We start from the raw sequence: 21660 nt of genomic DNA, 5'->3' as shown, positions 1-21660 counted from the left end.
CTTCTGCTGGAAAAGTTATGGCTACGGTGTTTTTCGATTCCGAAGGACTCTTGCTTGTGGACATCATGCCAAGTGGAACCACCATAAATTCTGATGCATATGTGACAACACTGAAGAAACTTCAAGCTCGACTAAGGCGTGTTCGACCACATCGGCAAAAGCAGGATTTTTTACTGTTGCACGACAATGCACGGCCACATGTCAGTCAAAAAACCATGGAAGCAATCACAAAACTCAGATGGACAACACTGAAACACTCGCCTTACAGTCCTGACCTGGCTCCATGTGACTATCATCTCTTTGGGAAACTGAAAGACTCTCTTCGTGGAACAAGGTTTGAAGATGATGACTCCCTTGTGCACGCTGCGAAACAGTGGCTCCAACATGTTGGTCCAGAATTTTACTGTGCGGGTATACAGGCGCTGGTTCCAAGATGGTGTTAGGCAGTTGAGAGGGATGGAAATTATGTGGAGAAATGAAAATATTGTTCCTAAAGGATGTATCTACACACTGCAAAACTTTCACACATGTAGAATAAAAGATGGATTTAAAAAAAAAATAGTGTGCGTTTCTTTTGGAGTGACCCTCGTACAATCACAAAAAACGTAAAACTGAAGTTCCACTGTTGTTCTATTCAGAAAGCAAAAGAAAATGAATGAATGTGAAATACTTTTGGAGGCTTCACACTATGATTATTCAAATGTTCCTACTGAGACTGAAGATCCAGATAACTGTGTGAATCGAGTCCTGAATGACCAAGTAAGCGAGCACAAAATACGAGATGGGGCAAGCACACCCTTACTGTATAGGCTGCCCACACTAGTTCTAGTGACCAAGAATAGAAGCCGTGACCGAATAGTTAGCACTTGTAATTATCTGTGTGAGACTGCAGCCAGTACAGGCTTCTCATTTGTGGTGTCTCTCTCTCTCTCTCTCTCTCTCTCTCTCTCTAATCATGCAGTGTGAGGAAGCCAGTGCAGTAAGACATAAGACTGAAACCAATGTTTACACACTGAAGAAACGGAAAGGTCTAAAAAGTCAAGTATGGAGTACATTTCTGTTGGTTGTAGACGAAAACAGCGCGTCTACTGGGTACGTATCGTGCATAAACTGCTCCACATTATTGTGTTTCCAGTCGGGGAACCATTCATTTAAAGAAATACAGTTGCAAGAAACCTCACAAAGATACAGCTCCTTCAGGGATACTGGCAGTAATAAAAAATAGTATTACAGCAAAGTGTGTTGCATTGTGTGCTAAAGATCTGAGACCTTTTCATGCTATTTCCGGTTAAGGCTTCAGAGAACTAGGCCAAGAATTAATACATCTAGGTGTGCATTATTTAGAAGTTAACATAGCAGATGTCATGCCACATCCCTGTACTATAAGCAGACTTGTCAAAGAACAAGCTGATGCAATACGAAACAGCATAATGCTTTCTGTTAGTGTGGAAGTTATTAATAAAACATGTGCTGTGGCAGTTGATACGTGGACTGATTCGCATAATCAGGCACACTATTTGATGCTTACAACACATTACATTAGCACAGATTGGTCTCTTGTGTACAATGTTTTATTTAGAACAAAACTCCCAGATGTCAAGAAGACGAAAGTAAATATTATGAAAGAAATTGAAAAGAGAGTGGCTGATTGGGACATTTCGCCGGACATGTTGCACAGTTTTATTTTTGTCTCTGACCAGGGTGCCAATGTAATAAAGGCTTTGGAAAATCATGAAAGGATTCCTTGTGCTGCTCATTGTGTAAACACAGCACTTAGTCATATTTCGATGAAGATAACTTTTTGTTAAATCTTGCCAGAACATCGCATCAACAATAAATACTGCAAAATGCATTGTTAGGTATATTAAGAACAGTGGCCTTTGCTTGTCTTTGAAATCATCGTTGAAACAAGAGGTCTGCACACGCTGGAACAGCTTGTACACTATGCTAGAATCCTTACACACTCAGTATAACAAAGTTGCTGCTTTGCTGATGGAAAAGAACTCCGCTTACAGATTGCACAGATATGATAATTAGCTTGCAGGAAAAACTGCGCATTTTCTGAGACCATTTAAAGAGGCCACAGATGAATTAGAAGGCGAAAAAGAACCGACAATCCAGTTAGTTAGTTCTTTGGTTTCACAAACTGCAACGAATTTGCAGTGTCAGTGACACTGACTGTCAGGTGGGTAATTACTGCAGTTAAAAGCACTATTTCATTATGATACACGATAGATTTATAATTAACTAGCGTAATTGATGTGTACTAACATATGTATTTTTTAACAGGATGTACAAAGGATTAAAAATCGAGCCTTGACTTTCGTTTGTGAGAAGATTGTGATCACTTCCAGACATAAAATTGCTCCGTTTCTTTGGCCGTACTTCCGTGATCTTAATATGCTTGAAATAAATGAAAAGAAGGAAATTCTTAGCAATGTGTGACAGATGTACAACATGCAATCATTAACATAATCGTTTTTTCATAGTTAGTGGATAGTGTAATATAGAGAAACGGGAATGCTATAATTCATATAATATTTCATTAACATAAAACCTCTCATTTTTATGGGACCGTTTCGATGATTTTCACATCAGTTCTGTATCACTTGTCTCTTTTGCTTATTATCATAGATCTTTCAAGTACTGTGTCATCACCACCCAGAAAGAGGGATGGTTTCAAGGAATGGAGAAACAACAGATCATCCGCAGCAGATGAATGCATCTTAATGCACCCCGGAATGATGATGAAATCTTAAAGTGGTGGTACAGACATTAAACAGGTCTGGCTGCAGTTGCAAGACGTGTTTTATGTATCCCAGCAACAAGCGCACCTAGTGAAAGATGCTTTAGGAAAGCCAGCATGTTACTAACAAATCGCCGTAGCCAAGTAAATACCGAACGTGTTATTGTTGATCAGCAGTGAATCACTAACTATAATTATGTTTCTGTTGCAAACAAGTGAAAAGTATGACAAGTTACGTCTGTAAATGTTTAATGTTGTTTGTATGCTTTCTTTATGAAGATGGTTGTCTTCTAGATTACAGGGACAGCACTTATTTAATGTTTCCTATTAATGAAAGGGAAAATACATCTTCTGTTTGGAAATGAGACTCGTCTTCTATCTGCAATTGTATTGAAATATAATTTTAGTTTCCAAATACTTTATGAATTTAGCTGTGTCACGTACCCATTCTTGGAAACGTTACTTTTCTATTAAAAGAGAGAGAGAGAGAGAGAGAGAGAGAGAGAGAGACAGACAGACAAATATGTTGTGTGTGTGTGTGTGTGTGTGTGTGTGTGTGTGTGTGTGTACGCGCGTGCACTGCACTCTATGTGAATGACTGTTTTTATGGTACTGGGGAGGATTTTGTTGACAGTGACATAATTAAAACTGTAAAGAAGCGTGCAGTGCAGCATTTTCAAGTGACTCCGACAAAATGAAGAAGGTGACTCTGTTCTTATGAATTATTCATTTTGTCAAATGTTAACCCTTTTGAGACTGGAGCCACCTTGAATGTATAAATGTTCTCAATACAATGACTTATCTTCTCTACTGTATATCTCTGTATTCACTACACTCTTTAGTTCATCTATCGCCTAATAAGCTGAGACAGTGACAAGGTAAAATAATGGACTCTGACAGAAGCTGTCTTCCAATAACAATGTAACCACCCTGTTTTAGAATTTCTGTGGTCGGTCTGAATCACTTCAACCAAACACCAGCACTGTGCCTTCCAACGACACAGTAGTCTCTCACCTGAATGGTTCTCTCAAAACATTTCTAAATGGAAAGGCTAATGGATGCTTATTGCTATATTTTATATTCTGCAAATATCTCATATCACTTCACCCACCATATATACAGAAGGAAACAATACTGTGACAAAATTTCTGTCATTGTTCAGGGATATATTCTGAGTATTTTGATATCACACACCTGTAGTCACTGGTGGCTTGTTACAGGGTATTCATGTTGGTGTTTTTTTTGTGTGTATCTTTATCCATTCATTCATTGCACTCTTTGACATCAGAAACGCCGACTTTATTCTTCGATCTCAACTTGCATTCCGTACTGCTGAGTTCTTCTTCTTCTTTTTTCCGTGGTTGCATTAGTTGTTCTTTAACAGCGATACACAGAAGTACGGATAGGTTTATCAATGGAAAGTTCGCCAAAATGCACCTTGTGTATTGTTTCACTGAACGCAATGGAAGAGGGGCACAACAATGACACTATCCCGAGATGTTTGACAACTGACGGTAACACCATTTCACAACTTTTGTATCTCAGATTTGTGCATTACTCTGTGTTTTTTTTTTTTTTTTTTTTTTTTTTTTTTTTTTTTTTTTTTTTTTACTAAGGTATTTTCCCATAAAAAAGGTAACTGGGGCGACAAACTGAATAAATCATAATTACATCATTACCCTGTAACAAGGCACCATAGACCATGGTCCCTCGTACCAAAATACTAACATTCCAAAACAACCTATGAAATTTTGTCAATGGGGTTCTGTATATTTAAACAAATATCTACAAATCTCTAACAATAATGTATTATTATCTGTCTGTTCAGTAAGCACACCCACCAAATCCTACATCACAGAAGTTCTGTGTTTACAGCTTCTTTTTCCGTCTCAGTTTTTTGTGTAAATTCAACGAAAGCTAGTCAAAAACTACATGGGTTATTTTTAGTTTGTTTTGAGGTGCATGCCTGCAGTCCTTGCAAACATTGAAATTTCCAGTGCGGCAGTACTGTAACACTCCGAAATCAAAATGGCACAGCTCATCTTCACTATCAATGGTCTGTGTCAATTTTTTTTCTTCTTCTTCCCCCCCCCCCCCTCCCCCCTCTAGCAGCGTGCTATGGTACAGTGGTGTGAGGACTTCCTTATATATAATGGCTACATGCACTTACCTGCAAAAAAAATTACATATATCTTTCTTTGTTGCTGTGATAATTAAAACTATGTTCATTTCTTGTAGTCAGTACCACAAACAGTTCAAATGCAATTAACCTTCCAGCTGCCAAGTCAGCACTTCTTGCTAGTAGGGAGCGCTGATATCTTGTAAGGCGACGCTCCGTGGTATACTCCTCCATCCGTTGCTCATGCTCTGCACTTTGCGCCTCCTTCAACATACAATGATACTTCTGAATGAGAGAAAGTAAACATGTAACTCACAATAAACAGATGCCAAATTGCATGCAGATATAGGCATATGGAAATGTATTCTCTATCATACATCTCATAATGTTACACAGTGTGTATGCAAATATAATTGTAACAATATGAAATGCGCACCTAGAAAGAGTGGAGGCACTGTTATTCTGTATATGTCCACTAATTCAGTGGTCAGTGGCAGAAAATACAGAGAAAACATAGTCAATTCCAAGTTCCAAAGAACTAGAACACTGCTTTTACTTAAAAAAGAAGAACAAACTTAATGGAACTACTAACTGCTATAGCAAAATCTATCAGATTTTCGCAAACTTTCCTAAAAAACTATCAGGAGATAAAAGCTAGTAAAAGGTACAAACTCTTAACAAAGGAGTAAAGGTAACCATTTAATGTGTAGATGAGATGCTGAGCTGTCAACAAGTACATAAAGTAAATGGAGAATGTTGCAGCACTTCCACAATGTGTCCCTGTATAGGGTTAAATAACAAGCCGCCCCCCCCCCCCCCCCACCACACACACACACACACACACACACACACACACACACACACACACACAACTATTGTGCCAGCCAACTACATTATATCTGCAATGCAGTTCGACTTCACGAATATTCGCTGTATTAATACATCATTCATTCATAAAAGTAGTACTGAGTTACATTAACACTTTTGCACAGTTGTGATGATTACAACTGAATTTCCTTATGGATTTGAAAATGGAAAGAAAAATGTATCAATGAATTATGAGGATGGGAATATAACATGTAAGTGGGCTAATTACAGTTACACAGCAATGTATCTGATTGAATTCAGAATCGCAATGATGTAGTCAGCCATGACAATGTCGGATGTTGGGTGTGTGTGTGTGTGTGTGTGTGTGTGTGTGTGTGTGTGTGTGTGTGTGTGTGTGTGTACATAATACAAAATTTATATTTTAAACTTTGCAACCAAATTACTAGGGCAGTGTAAAGATAATCTAGAAATAGTATAACAAAAGCAAACTTACAGATCTTGGAGCTGTGGACTCCTGGTGTTGTGATGTGGATTTGCTGCCACGTTTCTTTGGAGAAGTTGACTCCATTATTACAGAACTGGTCTTTTTTCGCCTCGTTCGAGGGAGTGAAACTATATCAGACACATCATCCATCAGAGGTGGTTCACTTTGTATTGAGGACAACCTTCTGAATCCTGCCCTTGTGACAATCGGACTATTCATCCACTCTTGTATTGAGTTACGTATGTCGTCTGACACTGATTCATTAGGCAGCTCTGGTATGTCACTAATAATCTGCCCTTTCCCAGCATTTGGAGGGTTGTCAATGTTGTTCTTATGACCCTTACTAGTTGTATGAGAATTGTCAGCCTCATCTGAAATACACAAGATATCATGATGACAATGAATTCTCTTACTCCATACTATACTGAGTGTATGAGACAATTTAAAGTAGTGTGCTCAGTTTAGTTTAACTATGACTTGGCAGGTTAAAACCAATCAATCTTTTTGCTGTTTGCTATTGTAAGTACAGTTTGCCTGTCTATAAAAGATTTAACAGCTGAAACAATGCAGTATGTCAAATTCATCTCCTATCTATTAAAATCACATGTCAACAGCCTTAATTTTACACTCAACAAACATTTGCAGATGACAAAAAAAAAGGTGGGCCTCACATGATTTGAAAGTGGACTGCAAAGGCTTGATAACTAATCAGTTACAAAAAAGGCAGCAAGTGAAATGTTTTGCTTTAAAGTCTGGTAATATTAGTCCAAAATGTATGGGACTAATCAAAAATAGACGAGAACAGCTAACACAACATTTCGGTAACTAAATAAACAATTCACGAACTTGTGCTTATCTCTAAATTTTGTTCCAATATGTTTCTTAATTACAGCAAATCTCAACTGTCAACTTTCCCTACACCTTTTTAACGGGAAAAATAAAAAATTATGCTAAGATCCACTGTATGCTGTGAATGTAAATGAATCTTTACCCAATAGTGCCAACAATAAGCGAAGGTTACAGTGCCAGCTAGATTAGGCAAGAAACTTCACACGATAACCTACAGGCAAGATATGCAACTTCCGTGCTGTTATTTCAAACTATCTTTGGTTACCCCTCTCCCCCATATGCAACTAATAAATTACCTTTAGACTGAGAAACTTCATCAGTAAAAGTTTCAGTAACAACAGATGGGCCTGTTGAATTGTTAAGTGAATCAGTAGAACGTGTCTTCTTTGTCCTCAGTCTCCCTAACATCTCCACATTAGCTGGGGGCTCACTACTGCATCTTGAGAGTTTTCTTTCTGTCAGTCCCTTCCGGGACCTTTTCTTATTTGTGTTGTCACAATTAGCTGTTCCACTGATGTAAGGAGGTTCTACTGCACTAACAGGTTCTGAAACTTTGCAACCTCCAGTGGAAATGGACTGAATATCCACATATTCAGTTTCCTTTGCTTTTTCTGTCGCATCTGTGGAGCTATTATCTCTCAGTTTTGGATCAGTATCTGCAATGCTCTCATGTTCTGCTGACAGAGTTTGGTTCATTTCTGCTCCATCTCTGCAATCTTCACCAGAATGCTGATGATCAACATTTTGACTTTCGGTGTCCGGGTCCTTCAGCGGAATAGCTGCCGTAGCTACCTCTTCGGCAGTGTCACTCTCAGGATCAAGTAGAGGATCAAAGTCCACACTTGATGTGCGACTGTCACCGACACATTTCCTTTCATCTGCTGCTGCCTCACTGTCTGAATCACTGCTAGTTGAAGATGAAGAACTGCTGATGAGTACGATGGATGCCGAAGAGGAGGAGGCAGATTCTACATCAACAGCTGACACATCATCAGCTACCACTGGTTCATCATCTGCTTCATCAGAGTCCTCTTCCTCTTCAACGGCGCTGGCATGCCAGTCTTCATCGTCGTCGTCATCATCAACATCATCAGCATCACTATCAGCTACAGGAGGACACTTTTCCTCTTTATCTTCAAGATCAGTGTGACATCGCCCTGAAATGCTTCCTGTAATAGATAAAAGTGTGTCATCAATTTCTCTCACAATGTTATCTCTAAAACTTCATTATTTCATTTACACTTTAATGCAGCTGTACATCAATCAATCTCGTGCACACATCACACATTTTTATACAACTGATACATATATGAAATGTTTCACGGTATATAGTAACTATTTTGTAGTTTGTAGTATAGACGTTTGGCATGTTTCACTGAAATTAAACACATGCACAACTGTAATTGATTACAGAGAGAGATTTTCATTCCCATGTTGGTACTCCAGTTGCTATGTGTTTAACCATTGTCATTTTTGGTTTGAAGTTCAAGTTGTGAAGTTGTGTTTGTGTTTACACAACCAAATGTTTCAATTACAGTTCTGATTTGTTGGCCAGTTTTATGGTATTGTTTAAGCATGCTGCATCTCTTTACAAATGGTGACAACACCAATTAGATACTGGTGTACAGATAACTCCGAGGCTACTGTCAGAGAGCACAGTAGAAAAGTTCATAAGATAGTACCTGAGGCAAGTGCATTAATTTTGTTATTTTCACTGAGCTGAGTGAGATGCATGCAGTGCCAAGAAGTCATAGTTCATCAGAATGTGCAAATAAACAAAGTACAGATGAAGTAGAAGGCATTTAGTTGGGAGAATGTAGTCCCTCAAAAAGCACAGGCAGAATATTTACAAGTGTGTGTTTTATGTACAATAATATGGGTGTAATTACATATGCACAGCCTTTATCCATATCATTTACAATGGATTCAACACCTCTGAGGAGGAGATGAATGTAGACAATTGGAATTTCGTTGTTGGTTAACTGAAAATCATCAAGTAGCATCATTAGCACTGTTTCATTCTGATGATGTCACTAACACTTTCTACTTAAATCCATGGTCTAACAAAAGCCCACATGCCTTCATGGAGACATTTTTAAGAACGTTTCCCCATAAATGTGTGCTGTGATATGATAGCCAATCATTTGATAGGGCCTGTCATGTTACTTCATTGCCTTACATGGATTGTTATCTAGCCATTCTTGCAACGAAGCTTCTAGCATTACTGGAAGAAGTTCCTTTGGTGAAAATGTTGGCTGTGTCCTTCCACATGGTGTGAGCGCTCTGCATTCTTAGCATTATGTGCAGTATTGCTCTCATAAAAGGACACCAATACAACATCTGAAGAGTTACACTGATGATGTGAAGAGAATTATAAAGTGTATTGATACTGGAGCTGGAACTGATGGCTGTCAACTCTGTAAACAATCATTTGCCTTTGCCTACAACCTTCTGAGAATATTTGTTTGGTTTATATTTGAACAGGCTTATGTTACCAATAAAACAGACACTTTATATGGAATGTGTTATTGAAACTGTCTTACAGGGTGTTTCAAAAATGACCGGTATATTTGAAACGGCAATAAAAACTAAACGAGCAGCGATAGAAATACACCGTTTGTTGCAATATGCTTGGGACAACAGTACATTTTCAGGCAGACAAACTTTCGAAATTACAGTAGTTACAATTTTCAACAACAGATGGCGCTGCGGTCTGGGAAACTCTATAGTACGATATTTTCCACATATCCACCATGCGTAGCAATAATATGGCATAGTCTCTGAATGAAATTACCCGAAACCTTTGACAACGTGTCTGGCGGAATGGCTTCACATGCAGATGAGATGTACTGCTTCAGCTGTTCAATTGTTTCTGGATTCTGGCGGTACACCTGGTCTTTCAAGTGTCCCCACAGAAAGAAGTCACAGGGGTTCATGTCTGGCGAATAGGGAGGCCAATCCACGCCGCCTCCTGTATGTTTCGGATAGCCCAAAGCAATCACACACTCATCAAAATATTCATTCAGGAAATTAAAGACGTCGGCCGTGCGATGTGGCCGGGCACCATCTTGCATAAACCACAAGGTGTTCGCAGTGTCGTCTGAGGCAGTTTGTACCGCCACAAATTCACGAAGAATGTCCAGATAGCGTGATGCAGTAATCGTTTCGGATCTGAAAAATGGGCCAATGATTCCTTTGGAAGAAATGGCGGCCCAGACCAGTACTTTCTGAGGATGCAGGGACGATGGGACTGCAACATGGGGCTTTTCAGTTCCCCATATGCGCCAGTTCTGTTTATTGACGAAGCCGTCCAGGTAAAAATAAAGTTCGTCAGTAAACCAAATGTTGCCCACATGCTTATCGCCGTCATCAATCCTGTGCACTATATCGTTAGCGAATGTCTCTCGTGCAGCAATGGTAGCGGCGCTGAGGGGTTGCCGCGTTTGAATTTTGTATGGATAGAGGTGTAAACTCTGGCGCATGAGACGATACGTGGACGTTGGCGTCATTTGGACCGCAGCTGCAACACGGCGAACAGAAACCCGAGGCTGCTGTTGGATCACCTGCTGCACTAGCTGCGCGTTGCCCTATGTGGTTGCCGTACGCGGTCGCCCTACCTTTCCAGCACATTCATCCGTCACGTTCCCAGTCCGTTGAAACTTTTCAAACAGATCCTTTATTGTATCGCTTTTCGGTCCTTTGGTTACATTAAACCTCCGTTGAAAACTTCGTCTTGTTGCAACAACACTGTGTTCTAGGCGGTGGAATTCCAACACCAGAAAAATCCTCTGTTCTAAGGAATAAACCATGTCTACAGCACACTTGCACGTTGTGAACAGCACACGCTTACAGCAGAAAGACGGCGTACAGAATGGCGCACCCATAGACTGCGTTGTCTTCTATATCTTTCACATCACTTGCAGCGCCATCTGTTGTTGAAAATTGTAACTACTGTAATTTCGAAAGTTCGTCCGCCTGAAAATGTACTGTTGTCCCAAGCATATTGCAACAAACGGTGTATTTCTATCGCTGCTCGTTTAGTTTTTATTGCCGTTTCAAATATACCGGTCATTTTTGAAACACCCTGTATTACCCCCTCCTAAACTGTTTACAATTCCTGCCAAGACATGACGTATATTAACACAATGAACATCAAAAGAATGAAAACTCATGTGCTGCACACCACCACGTTTTCAGTGGACACTCCACCCATACAACTATTACTGAATTTCTCCAAGACCACAAAACAATTGCACCCTCTGGTATCAGTGAAGCAAATCACAGTACATCATATACTTACGACACCAGGTCCTCCACCAGTTTATGTGCATCCTAGGTGTCTAATGCCAGAAAAATTAAAAATAATGAAGCACGAATTCTGTGGCATGCTGACAACGTATCTGTCGAGCCTCTAGCAGCAGCTGGGCAGCCCAGGTACATGAAGAAGAAGAGAGGAATAATGGATAGCACCCATGTGGTGATTACCACAAATTGAATGCAAGGATGATTCCTGATCAGCATCCAGTGCCACACACAGAAGACCATGCTTTCAACATACACAGTAGGAAAATACTCTCTATACTGGCTCAGTGTAACCATACTATTACATTCCCGTCAAACGAGAAGTCATAAATGAAACAGCTGTAACAATGCCCTTAAGACAATGTAATGTGGCACAGACATTTCAATGCTTTATGGATGAAATTGCAATTGGCAGCACTAATGCCTGCCTGTAGCTATGTTTGTGTTACTAGTAAAAATAGACAATTAGCATAGAGTAAAGTGATTGTGTGAAATGTGTTTTATACTCTAGTTCATTCCTAAGTATCTCCTTTAGTTGAGGTTTGGTATTTAAATCACCACATAAAATCTAATCACGCGTCATAGGCAGTATTTTGTTGATAGTAAACATTGTCTAATATCAAGTAATACTCATGATAAGTAGTAATTAAAGGTAACTTTTTATTGAGAATACATTAATTAACAGATACTGTGACTTAAACGAGTGCAGAGTTCTTTCTTTTAAGCAGAAATAATTAACTTTTTACATTATATCGTACACCTGAAACGCTAACCTGTAGGCCAAATTTTTGCAGCTTGTAAATAATGAAAACTTGTGCAGTGTTAAGTGATTCAATTTTATTTTTATGCACTTAATCTGTGTTTCAATGAATGATAATTGGGATGTAGTGAGTGGTAGACATAGACTGTGGGTTGGAATTCCATTGGGGTGACTGTAGTGGGGGAACTTGAGGAGCCTCTCCCATGAAACTACAGGCTGTGGAAGAGGGAAAAAAAGGGGAGGGGGAGGGGAGGGGAGGGTGGGTGGGGTGGGTAAAGGTAAAAAGTAATGGGTGAAAGGGGGACAGCTGTTTCAACTTAACCTACATTTGAGTTTACAGTCTCTAATTAATTTGAATTATTGGCAGGAGGAGAGGGGTGGGGTTGGGAAGAGGCTCATCCAGGTCACAGGAGGGTGCAGCAGACTTACATTAAAGAAATTCAGTTTAGGTCGGTACCAAAAGGGTACGAAGAACAGTGTCTTGTTGCTAGATAGTAGCTATCTAAGGGGTACGGCCAGATGGTACAGGACAAATTAGAAACAAGGTAACAGGTCACAAGTGTTGTGAAGCCAAGGAGCCAGAGGACACAGGAAATTTGTGTAAAGATTATGGGAAAGAGGGTCAGGTTATCACAGTAGCGGTGCAGGGAACAGCCTGGCTAAAGGCAGAAATTTAAGTACTAGAAGTGACCAGGAAAGAATAAGAGGAGCATCAACACAAACACACACACACACACACACACACACACACACACACACACACACGAGGGTATTGTGGAGGTACAACAGTATCATGGGCAGCACTGGGTTAAAACTGCTGAGAGTCAAGTGAAAACGAATTGATTACGCTTCTGCTGACTGAAATAAAATCTTACGAGTGCAGTGCCTGTTGCTACAATAGGGAGATGGGGATGCATTAGACATGCCCTTCATTTGATTAAGAGAAGGAAGATAGGCTGGCTGAGCTTCTTGCAGAAAATGTATGGAGAAGTTAGAAACACACAAAACAAGATATCTCTGGTTGATGGTGTCAGAGTGTTACCTTTTTTTGGGTTAGAATCAGGATTATGTTATGAAATAAGTTAAAATAACAGGCTGTCTTTCCTTTATTTTATATAATAATGAAAAATAGTTCACTGTTAATTGCATATAATAATGAAAAATAGTTCACTGTTAAATGTAACTGCCTATACATCACTACTAGGAAATTATGAACTGTTTATGAGGAACTCAGATTCCTAATTGTCAGACATCACTCATCTGTCCTCACCCCACTCTCCCAGCCCCCCTCCCTCTCTCCCTCCTAATCCTCTGTAGTGACTCCAAAGTAGAATTTCCATCAGAGGAAAATATCTGGAAAAAAACTTTCTGTCCTTCATCTCCAGGAGCAAAAACATTGCTTACTGGTGTTAAAACATACCATCCCATTTAACTCCATAAGTAGTGACAAATGAGTAAATGACTGGTAATTTTAGTTGAGTTGATGGCCTAAGGACACTAAATCATAGTAGGAACAATGTTTTATTTGGAGATGAAAAAGTAGTTTCTCAAACATTTTGACTTTTTCACAGCAGTACTCTACTAGTAGCTTGAAATGTAGACGTCACGTCAATATACTACTTTCCTGTGTGGCACATAATTTTATCAAGGAAAAGGTAGTTACATAGTTCACATCCTGCATAACTGTGGTTGTATCCGATGAAACCACAACATTAAAAGTTACATTCAACATCGATGAAGCTTAACTCTAAAGAAGAGAGTGTATTATGCATTAAACTGAAAACAACTTTATTAAGCGTAGCACAAGATTTAGAAATTAGTTGAAGGATTTAGCACATCACATTTTAACACGGTTTTTTCACGAGAATGAGACAGGGAGGGAAACTGATGGGAGATAAAAGTTACTCCAAACTACAATATGTAGATGGTGACATAAAAACCAAATACAAAGATATATTCCTAAGCATGTGAAACTGAAAATGAGAAATGATACACAGCGCATGTAAAGAAGGCTCTGTATGTATTTCCTTTTTAGATCTATGTTTTTGATGGCCATTTAATGAAATGCAATTTATTGTACATTTTTTAATGCCATATACATATATCAGACAGGCAAAATATCTTCAAACCCCAAGAAGAAAGTAATAATTCAACTTAAAAAATAAATTTAAAAAAAGCAGGTGCTGGAAGATCTGAAAATTACCAAACTATAAGTTGGTCTTTAAATATGTCTGCTTGTGTCTGTATGTGTGGATGGATATGTGCGTGTGTGCGAGTGTATACCTGTCCTTTTTTCCCCCTAAGGTAAGTCTTTCCGCTCCCGGGATTGGAATGACTCCTTACCCTCTCCTTTAAAACCCACTTCCTTTCGTCTTCCCCTCTCCTTCCCTCTTTCCTGATGAGGCAACAATTTGTTGCGAAAGCTTGAATTTTGTGTGTATGTTTGTGTTTGTTTGTGGTCTATCGACCTGCCAGCGTTTTTGTTCGGTAAGTCACCTCATCTTTGTATTTATATAAAACTATAAGTTTAATAAGTTATGGCTCCAAAAACACTGGCATGAATTATTTATAGAAGAATACAGAAGCTGTAGACACCAACCTCTGAGGATATTCAGTTTGGATTCCAAAGAAATGTAGAAATACATGAGGCAACACTAAAACTACAATTTACCTTAGAAGATAGGTTGAAGACAGGCAAACCTACATTTGTAGATTTAGAGAAATGTTTTTGACAATGCCGACAGGACTACATTCAAAATGGGGTAGAGATAAAACACAGGTTGTGAAAGGTTATCCACAACTTACAGAGAAACCAAACTGCAGTTACAAGAGGCGAAGGAAATGGAAGCAGTAGTTGAGGAGTGAGAGAGACATGGTTATGAACTACCCATGATGTTGCTAAATTTGTACATTGAGCAAACTGTGAAAGAAACCATGGAGAAATTTGAAAAGGTAATTAAAGACCAAGGAGAAGAAATGAAACAATTGAGGTTTGATTATGACACTGTACTTCTGTCAGAGATGGATTGTGGTCTTCAGTCCAGAGACTGATTTGATGCATCTCTCCATGCTACTCTATCCTGTACAAGCTTTTACATCTCCCAGTACCTACTGCAACCTACATCCTTCTGGATCTGCTTAGTGTATTCATCTCTTGGTCCCTCTCTATGACTTTTACCCTCCAGTCTACCCTCCAATACTAAATTGGTGATCCCTTGATGCCTCAAAACATGTCCTACCAACCGATCCCTTTTCCTAGTCAAATTGTGCCATAAATTTCTCTTCGTCCCAATTTTATTCAATACCTCCTCATTAGTTATGTGATCTACCCATCTAATCTTCAGCATTCTTCTGTAGCACCACATTTCAAAAGCTTCTTTCTCTTCTTGTCTAAACTATTTATCATCCACATTTCACTTCCACACGTGGCTACACTTCATACAAATACTTTTAGAAACGACTTCCTGACACTTAAATCCATACTCGATGTTAACAAATTTTTCTTCTTCAGAAACGCTTTCCTTGCCATTGCCAATCTACATTTTATATCCTCTCTACTTCGACCATCATCAGTTATTTTGCTCCCCAAATAGCAAAACTCCTTTACTACTTTAAGTGTCTCATTTCCTAATCTAATACTCTCAGCATCTCCCAACTTAATTCGACTACATTCCATTATCCTCGTTTTGCTTTTGTTGATGTTCACCTTATATCCTCCTTTCAAGACACTGTCCATTCCATTCAATCAGTCTTCCAGGTCCTTTGCTGTCTCTGACAGAATTACAATGTCATCGGCAAACCTCAAAGTTTTTATTTCTTCTCCATGGATTTTAATACCTGCTCCGAACTTTTCTTTTGTTTCCTTTATTGCTTGCTCAATATACAGATTGAATAACAATGGGGATAGGCTACAACCCTGTCTCACTCCCTTCCAACCACTGCTACCCTTTCACGCCCCTCGACTCCTTATAACTGCCATCTGCTTTCTGTAAAAATTGTAAATAGCCTTTCGCTCCCTGTATTTTACCCCTGCCACCTACAGAATTTGAAAGAGATTATTCCAGTCAACATTGTCAAAGATTTCAGTAAGTCTGTTGTTGTTGTTGTGGTCTTCAGTCCTGAGACTGGTTTGATGCAGCTCTCCATGCTACTCTATCCTGTGCAAGCTTCTTCATCTCCCAGTACCTACTGCAACCCACATCCTTCATACAGTAAAGCTGCATGCCCTCGGGAAAAATTACGGCCGTAGTTTCCCCTTGCTTTCAGCCGTTCGCAGTACCAGCACAGCAAGGCCGTTTTGGTTATTGTTACAAGGCCAGATCAGTCAATCATCCAGACTGTTGCCCTTGCAACTACTGAAAAGGCTGCTGCCCCTCTTCAGGAACCACACGTTTGTCTGGCCTCTCAACAGATACCCCTCTGTTGTGGTTGTACCTACGGTACGGCTATCTGTATCGCTGAGGCACGGAAGCCTCCCCACCAACGGCAAGGTCCATGGTTCATGGGGGGAAGTCAGTAAGTCTACAAGTGCTAGAAACGTAGGTTTGCCTTTCCTTAATCTATCTTCTAAGATAGGTTATTGGGTCAGTATTGCCTCACGTGTTCCAACATTTCTACGGAATCCAAACTGATCTTCCCCGAGGTTGGCTTCTACCAGTTTTTCCATTAGTCTGTAAAGAATTCGTGTTAGTATTTTGCAGCTGTGACTTATTAAATTGATAGTTCGGTAATTTTCACATCTGTCAAACCTGCTTTCTTTGGAATTGGAATTATTATATTCTTCGTGAAGCCTGAGGGTATTTCACTTGTCTCATACATGTTGCTCACCAGATGGTGGAGTTTCGTCAAGGCTGGCTCTCCCAAAGCTATCAGTAGTTCTAATGGAATGTTGTCTACTCCTGGGGCCTTGTTTTGACTTAGGTCTTTCAGTGCTTTGTCAAACTCTTCACGCAGTATCGTATCTCCCATTTCATCTTCAGACAAGTAAGTGACTACAATTCCATAAATATTGTGTGATTTATTTTATGAGAAAGAGCTTCACAAATTGAGCATGTCAATAACTTGTTGGTCCACCTCTGGTCCTTATGCAAGCACTTATTCAGCTTGGAGTTGATTGGTAAAGTTGTCTGATGTCCTCTGAGTGATATCATGCTGAATTCTGGTCAATTGGTGTGTTTGAACATCAAAATTCCAAGCTGGCTGGAGGGTCCTGCCCATAATGTTCCAAACATTCTCAATTGAGGAGAGCTCTGATGCCCTTACTGGCCAAGTGAGGTTTGGCAAACATGAAGACAAGCAGCAGAAACTCTTGCCCTGTGTGGGCAGATATTATCTTGCTGAAATGTAAGCCCGGGACAGCTTGCTGCGAAGGGCAACAAAATGGAACACAGAATACTGTTGACATACCGCTCTGCTGTAAGGATGCTACCACCAACAACAAAAGGGCTCCTGGGATGAAATGAAATTGTGCTGCAGACCATCAGTCCTGGCTATCATGCCATATGGGGGACGGCAGACAGGTTGGTATCCAACCGCTTTCTGGTGGTTGTAGAGCCTCAATTCAAAGCAGGACTCATCACTGAAAACAATTTTACTGCACTCAATGAGATTCTAGGCCCCAGTGACAGAATGTGGCACAATTTCCCACAGGAGGCAATCCAATAACTCTATCAATCAATCGCAAGCTAAAAAACTGCTTGTACAAGGACCAGAGTGGATCAGCACATAATTAACTTGCTCAATTTGTGAAACTCTTCTCTCTAATAAACCGTCCAATTTTTCTGAAACAGTAACCAGTCTGAGCATGTTACATCAAATTTACCCATTTATGTTTTGTTTTGCTTCTTCTTCTTCTTCTTCTTCTTCTTCTTTGTTGTTAGAATTTATCTTGAAGAGAGGCTGTAAGATGAATATCAACAAAATAAAACAGGGGTAATAGAATATAGTCTAATTAAATCAGGTGACACTGGGGTAATTAAAACAGGAAATGCAACACAAAGTAGTCGAGTCTTGTCATTTGGGCAGCAAAATAAATAATGTTGGCCAAAGCAGCAAGAAAAGCATACCTGAAGAAAAAGAATTTGTTAACAAAAAATGTTGATGTTAGGTAGCCTTTACTGAAGATATTACTTAGAAATTTGGCACTATAGACGTTTGCTGAAGATTACATGGGTAAGTCAAATAATTCGAATGTACTGACTCGAATTGAAGAAAAAAGAAATTTATGGCACAACTTGACTGAAGGAAGGGATTGGTTGATACACACATCTTGAAGCATCAAGGAATCGTCAGTTTGATAATGGTGCGAAGTGTGCGTGATAGACATTGTAGAGGGAGACCAAGGCTCAAATATAGTAACCAGGTGCAAATGGATTCCCTTAGCAAAACCATACAATTTAGTGTCACAGGCACTTGCATATCAGTATGACTGTATAGAACACCCAGTATATTTCATACACTGGTAGCAAGATGACATGAGGTATGTCAGCATACAGATGAAGTACATCACTTATCTGCTATTAAAATTACCAGTTTCATTTATAAGGTGGCACGTGTTACAACATAATGTTGACTGTCAGCATACCCAATACGCTAGATGTTATGTATGATTGTGTAGCAAGTACCTATGACGTCAATGATTTCAGTATCTGTATACTAGGGGCTGCAATGAAGGAGTTCAGCATGTGCCGTGCCCACCACACACACACACACACACACACACACACACACACACACACACACACACACACTTACTTTTGTCAGCAGACTTTCCAATTCCCAGCGGTTCACTGTCAAGCTGATTTTCCAACACATCTTTCTCAACAGGGCTGTTGTAACTCGTGTCATCAGGAAGATATCTAGAAGCATTTTTGCTGTCTGTCAACAAAGTAGGGTTTTCTTCCATTTCTAAGCTGTCTTCTATGGTCACAGTAGCATTTTGACAATTTTCTTGTTCACTGAGTGGCGAAATTCTTTCGCTGGCCGATAGCTTGCCATCAAATGAATGACTTGGGCTATTACAAGTAGTGGTATCCGGCAGGAAGCTCGGCACAGGATTACTGCAAATCCCCTGGGGCATGGAACTAACATTGCCTCCTGTCTCGACACCTACTAAGGACGTAGATTTGTCAGTTTCCAATGTCTCTTCCAAAGTCACCAAAACACTTCTTTCACTCATTTTGGTGTTATCTATTGAGCCTGGTTCATTTTCACAATGTCTGGTGCATGCCGAATTAGTGGGGGTGTTCCAAATGGTGTTATCTGGTAGGAATCTGGTAGTACCTGGTAACAGGCTAGAAATAGTTTCCTTAGGTGTGGAACTGATGTTACCTCCTGTCTCAGCTCTGATTTTTGTCAGTGGAGTCGATGATTTGTCACTAGCATTGCCTCCCACTGCAAAGGTATCTAGCAATGAAGGAGATGATTTGTCAGTTTCCAATGTCTCTTCCATAGTCACAACACTCCTTTCACTCTCTTTGGTGTTATTTAGGCCCTCTGGTTCATTATCAGAAAGTTTGGTGCTTGATGTGTTACTGGGGGAATTCCATACAGTGTTATCTGGTAAATATCTGGTGGTATCTGGCAGAAATGTAGAAACAGAAGGGCTCAAAGTTTTCTTGGGTGTAGAGCTAATAGCATCACATGTCTCAGCTCTGATTCTTGTCGGTGAAGCTGACCACTGTTTACTGATGTTGCCTCCCATCTCAGCACTGGTATCTATCAATGCAGTAGATGAATTGTCAGTTTCCAATGTACCTTCCATAGTCATAGTAACACTCTTTTTGGTATTATCTACAGACTCTGATCCATTATCAGTGTGTCTGGTGCATGAAGAATTACTGGGGGTATTCCAGATACTGTTGTCTGGCAGAAATCTGGTGGTATCTGACAGAAAGTTAGATACAGGTGTATTGCATGTTTTCTTAGGCGTGAAGCTAACATTACCTTCTGCCTCAACTACGATATCTGTCACTGAATCTGGTGATTTGTCAGTCTTCAGTGTGTCTTCTGGAGTCAATGCAACATTATTTCCATATGTGCTGCTATCATTTACAGATTTCTGTAAGTCTTCTGACTGCCTGCTGCATGGTGTGCTAACAGGACTATCGTAAACTGTGCTGTGAGGAAGAAATGATAGAACAGAACCAGTGCTATCCCTATCAGGTGTTGGTCTGGTAAAGCATTCTGGACCAGTTTCGCTTGCTGACAATGCCTTAGACAATCGTTTAACCTCTGGTGTGTCTTCTCCACTCTTTTGAATTTCTTCTGCACTGCCTGTGACCCTTACTTCAACAGCTGATTGTTCACTGAAGGACAAGACACCGGGCCTGTCATAACTGCTGCTGTGTGGGAGAAATGATGAGCTCAGCTTATTACTACATTCCTTCTGGACAGAATTCTCATTATCTACAGCCCCATATTCAATGCCGGCCAATGTCTCCGATGATCTGCCCAACTTCGGACTACCTCTGGCATTGAAAGAAACACATTTCCGATTTTCTTTTGCCATGCCTGCAGAGCTTACATCTCCACCCAACTGCTCACTGTCAACTATTTTACCAGGTCTGCTTTGAATGGTTGCATCAGGAAGAATAAATCTGGATGAGCTGTATTGACTTCTCTCAGATGTTAAACTGGTACTATCTTCTGTCTTAGTCCCGATTCCCATCAAAGATGTTTTCTCAGATGCTAATACATCTTCAATGGGCGTCAAAACATTACTTTCAGTCTGTTTTGAATCACTCAGAGATTCTCTCCTTTCATCAGTCTGCCTAGTGGAAGTATTCCCAGGAACAATGCGTACAGTGTTGTCAGGTAGGAATGATGCAGAGGACTTACTGCTATCTTTGTCTGTTTTGTTACTGGTGTTAACTACTCCCTTAACTGTATTATGTGACAACAAACAATATGATTCCAAATGAGAGGTGGCTCCTTGAGTAATAGGGACCATCATCCTCACATTTCTGTCCAGCAGCAGACAGTGCTTCATCTGATCTTCTACTGAGAACTGAAGTATAAGAGACATTACGAGTTATACTACTACGAGAAAATGACAGGATACTCTTTCTGTTTGTTGTAGTGGTACTGGTTGGAGATTCTGTCTCAATACTGACACATGCAAATGAAGTAGATGATTTTCAGTATTTGGTATGCCATTCTGCTGTCTGAAGAGAACAGCTATTAACAGCCCGCCTAGAATCATCAAACTTCACTGAATGCTTTGAGGGACTGTTCAGCAGTTTACTACCTCCAATGCCATGCATTGTATGATCAGTCAGGAAAGAAACATTACTCTTCCTATAAGATTCCCTCTTTGTAATTCTGGGCGAAATGATCGTCACACGAGGAGGGTCATCTGTCTTGACACACTTTTCTCTGAAATTATGATCATCTACTGACTGCACACTGTCCTCAAGTTTGAGGTACTCCACTATATTCGTTGATGATGAAATATTTTGCTTCAAATCTTTTGAGACAAGATTCAGCTAACACAGATGACAGAACTGCATCTCCAGAAGCGTCTTCAGTATTTGAATCTATATCGCTGGTTAGCGGACACAAAACTGTCTTCT

The 21660-nt window shown here is 39.9% G+C and overlaps 1 protein-coding gene across 1 annotated transcript in view; it reads right to left on the bottom strand.

The window, feature by feature from the left end:
- The window catches only part of LOC124789142 (serine-rich adhesin for platelets-like), an 88512-nt gene extending 67399 nt beyond the window's left edge, over window positions 1-21113 (bottom strand). Inside the window, exons 1-4 of the mRNA XM_047256435.1 lie at window positions 18842-21113; window positions 7323-8195; window positions 6187-6548; window positions 5017-5129 (exon numbers count right to left, since the gene is read on the bottom strand). Of these exons, the coding sequence (XP_047112391.1) occupies window positions 5017-5129; window positions 6187-6548; window positions 7323-8195; window positions 18842-21113 (3620 nt within the window). The remainder of the gene's footprint in view (window positions 1-5016; window positions 5130-6186; window positions 6549-7322; window positions 8196-18841) is intronic.
- Window positions 21114-21660: the final 547 nt, after the last annotated feature.

Source organism: Schistocerca piceifrons, chromosome 3, assembly GCF_021461385.2.
Source record: "Schistocerca piceifrons isolate TAMUIC-IGC-003096 chromosome 3, iqSchPice1.1, whole genome shotgun sequence".
NCBI classification, from domain to species: Eukaryota; Metazoa; Arthropoda; class Insecta; order Orthoptera; family Acrididae; genus Schistocerca; species Schistocerca piceifrons.
The sequence above is the reverse complement of the archived record's forward strand: the minus strand, read 5'-3'. Positions and strand labels throughout refer to the sequence as shown.